This window comes from Triticum dicoccoides, chromosome 4A (assembly GCF_002162155.2).
Source record: "Triticum dicoccoides isolate Atlit2015 ecotype Zavitan chromosome 4A, WEW_v2.0, whole genome shotgun sequence".
Classification (NCBI taxonomy): domain Eukaryota; kingdom Viridiplantae; phylum Streptophyta; class Magnoliopsida; order Poales; family Poaceae; genus Triticum; species Triticum dicoccoides.
In genome coordinates, this window is record NC_041386.1 from 376,431,746 (window position 1) to 376,436,718 (window position 4,973).

Here is a 4,973-nt window from a genome sequence, read left to right on the forward strand (position 1 = left end):
ACGGTACAAGGCCGTCGGCATAGGGGCTCGGCGGTTGTACAAATTCAAGATGGTTCGGCCAAAGCAACACAAAGGAGGCAAGATCCACTTGCGAAACACCAAATCCATGCATTGAAATCAACAAAAACTCACAAGGAACCACAAATTGCAAGAAATTGGTATGGCTATTCTTTGTGGGGAATTTTCGAATTTAGGTAAGAACAAACAAAATTAGGCTAGAAAGGTGAAAGGGAGGGCCCCAAATTGTGACAACCAAAGCTCATGATACCAGGGTGATGTAGGGCCAAGCCCTAGGTTGCCAAATCTTTCACAACTTGGAGATGGATCAAGAGGAACAAACGGAACCACAAGAACAAACACCCAAAGACAAGATCTAATCGCGCATGTGCTCTCTCCACAAATCCACACAAGACACATAAGATCCATAAACAACTAGAGGAACAAGTAGCTAGGGTAAGTTTTTCCCAAATCCACTAGGGAGATGAGGTCTTGATAGGGTAGTCTTCTCCAAATCCACAAGAGGAAGATGAGGTTATGAATCCAAGAGGATCTTTTCCAAAGGAGGCCTTGGACTTCAGAGGAGTGATAGATGAGTAAAGCCCTCTCTACTTTGGTCTATTATACTTTGCTAACCCTAACAAATGAGAGAGGTACGAAATGTATAGGTGGCTGGAGGTAAGCGATGAGCTAGGGGGTACAAGGGGCATTTCCTATCTTTGCACGCAGGCAAAGGCCCGTGCACACGGTGTAAGGGGGCCGTGCGCACGGGGGTTTTGTGCACGATACAAGCCCCGTGCGACACCCAAAAAAACGTTCGGGGTGTCCAGGAGCTGTAGCGGTGGCCCGTGCGCACGATGTCCAAGACCCTATGGGTAGTCCAGAGAGTTTTTGGATGCCCCGTGCACATGGGGTCTGGGGCCTCGTGGGCACGGGATGTCCAGAGAGCTGATCTTCTCCTCCAGCTGCTGGGCACTGTCTTCCGTGCGTTCTTCTTGCTCTCTTCATGGACTTGGTGTTCCTTCCTCGCTTCTTCGTGATGTTCATCAATTTACCTAATGCCACATAGGGTCTCTTTGTGAGGTACTCCCTCTGTCCCATAATATAAGATCGTTTTCAAGCTAACAAAAAACGGTCTTATATTGTGGGACGGAGGGAGTAGTAGCCAAGTCTCATCTAAATGTATATGGAGCTCGAAGAGGAGTGAGTTCACCTTGCTTTCAATGGCATGTGCACAAGCCCTTGTCAAAGGTCCACTTGGAGGTGCAGGTGTTGGTGTAAGATCCATGGTGATGTCCATGGGGTGCTCCGGACCACTCGCCTTTGGTGGGTTCAACATTGTTCTTGGTGTCCAATGCCTCAAAACGCCAAACCCAACTTGCTGTGCGCGCTAGCTCCAACCTCTTGGCGGCACTACTAGTAGAGCATGCTGCACGCGGAACCACATGGTCTACCTCCAGCTTGACCATGTGATCACCCCATCCACTTGCAACCTGGCCCTGGCTTGGTCATTGTCCGTCCATATCGCTACCCCATCATCCAAAAGTATGAGATTGAGTGCCAGTGCGCGGAGATGTTTGAGCCCTTGACTGATCTGCCATAGCCACTCTGAGTTCTCGCCCATGCTCTTGGTATGGAAGCCCGACAAGTTGTACCGTTTCTGCGTGGACTACTGTGCCCTCAACGAACATACCGCAAAAAATTAAATTCCCAATTCTGGTGATGGACGAGCTCCGTGGCGCCAAGTTCTTCACCAAGCTTGACCTTTGCTCAGGCTACCACTAAGTCCGCATGCATCTGGATGATGTCCCCAATTTCACACACATGAACGCTTGTTTGAGTTCCTTGTCATGCTTTTGGCTTGATGAACGCATCGTTGACATTCCAAGCTCTCATAAACGAAGTGCTGTGGCCTTCTTACGCCACTTTGTGCTTGTCTTTGTAAATGATATTTTGATATTTAGTTCATCTTGGGCTGATCATTTTCGACATGTTCGCTCAGTGTTGCAACTTCTACAGCAGCACGAGCTCTTGCTCAAATAGTCCAAGTGCACATACGGTGCAACATCTGTTGCATACCTGTGCCATGTCATGTCAGCCGCCAATGTTGCGATGGACTGTAGCAAGGGCAAGCGGTGGACTGGCCAATACCCAAGCCGGTGCGGGCACTTCTTGGCTTCCTTGGCTTCTCGGGGTACCACAGGATATTCATCCAAAACTTGGGCACCACCGCGACACCCCTCAGAAAGCTCCTCAAGGAGGGTTACTGCTGGTCCATGAAGGCCGACACTGCCTTTTAAGCCCTCAAGATGACGTTGTGTACAACATAATTTTGCACATGCCAGACTTCAGCCGTGACTTCATTGTTGACGCTGACTAGTTGGCCTCCGGTTCGGGCGATGCTGCACCATGGTGATATGCACCGTGGCTTTCTACAACCGGCATACAAGGTCTTTATTTGCATATTTACCACACCTGTACGGGTATATATATATCATCCTATGGCCTCATGGAAATACAAGTTGCTATTTCCCTGACAATTATCATTCATAGATCACGATTCAGTCCTCAAACATCACTTTCGCTTTTATTATTATTGTTAGGCTTCAGTGGATGGTGCATTTCCCAGTGCATAGATAATATTTTTTTACCTCATTCCAATTTTATCATGCCCATATATTATGTGGTCTCATGTTGCAGGAGGTTTCCTATCATTTAGGCCTAATATTCCCAAACAAATGCTGTTAGATGGTGCCCATACCATTGAATCTCATTTTGTGTTGGTCAATTACCAGGTATCTTCTGCCATATCTATATTTCACCAATTCTATGGGTGCACTTCTATTGTTAAAAGTTGTGTGTTTACTATCTGAGGAGTCACTTGCTTGAAACTCTTCAGATGAAGCAAATAAGAACGGCATTGGCTATGGCTTCCTTGTTAAAGCGGACCCTGGTCAGTGAAGTTTCCTTTTGATGCTACTCAGGTTTGATTGAACAAAACCGAATAGTTCAGGGGTTATAGTGTGAACCTTTTATAACATTATCTTGTTTGTTGAGCTTTGTGCAAGCATGTGAATCATCCTTTTCTGACCACTTTTGGTACTTCTAGGTAATGCCTCCATTATGGTGCAGGCTTGATAGGATGTGGTTTGGGCATCCTGGAGTTATGGAAGGCACAATGACTAGACAACCTTTTCTCTGTCCAATGGATCATGTATTTGAGGTAATTACTCGAGGAGCAAAAATCGTTTCTCATGATTTTATTTATACTAGTATGTATGCTGTCAGGAAGGTACCTATTGCCCTTTATCATTTTGTATGCTATATTTAACTACCCTTATGTAACTAGTTGCTGTAAGAGTTACAGTTTCAGACAGCTTGTCACAAATAGGTTCATCTGTTGGTCAACTGAACTGAGTAATTAAAAGAGTAAAAAAATATAGCTTTAAGTGAAGTTGTATCATGTGATGACATGACAGTTCGGTATAGATGATGTAGAAGATCGCTCAAAAGTATTTGCCCAAAAGCAAAAGGATAGTTCTACAATCCTGTCTTCTGGATTTGGAGAACTTGATTTTAGGAATGCCTTCTTTTGTGATCTGGTAAACTACTCATATATGGCTGCCTCTGGCGGTCAAATGACCTGGATTATCCTTCACACTTTGCCGCAAACAAAATTGTATGACTATCAGGCAAGAATATAACAGCTTTCACGGTAGCTGCTCAATTGGTTTCTACTTCTCATTTTACAAATACTCCCTCTGTAAAGAAATATAAGAGCGTGTAGATCACTAAAGTAGTGATCTAAACGCTCTTATATTTCTTTATGGAGGGAGTACATAAGTTTGTGTCTTCACACTACAGAATTTCGCACCATTTTTTGTTGAACCCAATCCAAAGATACTATTTTAATCTTTCAATCAGTTATCATCGAGGGTCTATCATTGTAAAAAGCCTTTGATTATTATGCCTACAAATGTGGAAGTGCAACATATTCTTTGGAGGCATGCTAAATATTGTTGAACAGAGAAACTGTTGATAGAACATAGTGCTTTCAACCAAACCAGTTGACAATAGAGTGAAATAAAGTTGGTCGTACTTCACATGATAGATAGGGCAGACAAGTGCAGTGAGCACTACAGGATGTCTATAAAGTGGTTTGTAACAGTTGATATATCTGGGGACATGTCTCTTCAGTTTGAACTTTGGAGAAGAAATATACTCATACACTAGCCTTGCTTGTGAGTTGAATTAGAGCAACTCTATCAGATTCCCTAAATTTAGAGCCTTTAAAACCAAGCACCCTTTAAATTTTTATTAAGGCTGCCGTGCAATCGCGCAAACTCAGACACCCTAAGAAAATAGCCTTTATATTGCTTCTGCCATGCTGGACCCATTTGTCACTGGGGCTGGCATTTCCCCCTTTGTAACCTCCGCTCCGCCATTGAATCTGCACATCGTAAACTCCTGCACACGGGCCTGCAGGCATCCCCTCTGGGTGAGCCGCTCCGCCATTGAATCTGCACATCGTAAACTCCTGCACACGGGCCTGCAGGCATCCCCTCTGGGTGAGCAGCTCCTTGAGCGCGGTGGTGAAGGCTGAGCAAATCCCGGCCTGCATGAGCTCCTCGACACTCTCAGCGTTGCAGCCCAAGCGTGCACACCATGATGTCATGTCCTTCCTTGAGAATGCTGAGCAAGGGTGATACGATGTCCTTCGATGATGAGCTTCCTACCCCGCCCGTGAAAACCCAGAACAGCCCACCCTGAACTCTGGCATCCATCTACGCCAGCCTCTGCACACCGTCTCCGGTCAGCTTCCCCGGGAGGTGCGCTCAACGGCGTTGTCCCAACTGCGCTCCCCCGGTAACGCCAATGCGCTCAATACTGTGTACTCACATCTGGTGCCCCTTGTCACCATCCCGCCACTCGGTTCCAGCGTGTATTACCGCCAAAGCGACGTCCCTAGCAGCTTC

The 4,973-nt window shown here is 45.9% G+C and overlaps 1 protein-coding gene across 1 annotated transcript in view; it reads left to right on the forward strand.

The window, feature by feature from the left end:
* The window catches only part of LOC119285954 (arabinosyltransferase XEG113-like), a 23,941-nt gene that overhangs the window by 15,551 nt on the left and 3,417 nt on the right, over positions 1–4,973 (forward strand). The window contains exons 4-6 of the mRNA XM_037565285.1: positions 2,698–2,792; positions 2,897–2,950; positions 3,107–3,220. Coding sequence (XP_037421182.1) covers positions 2,698–2,792; positions 2,897–2,950; positions 3,107–3,220 — 263 coding nt within the window. The remainder of the gene's footprint in view (positions 1–2,697; positions 2,793–2,896; positions 2,951–3,106; positions 3,221–4,973) is intronic.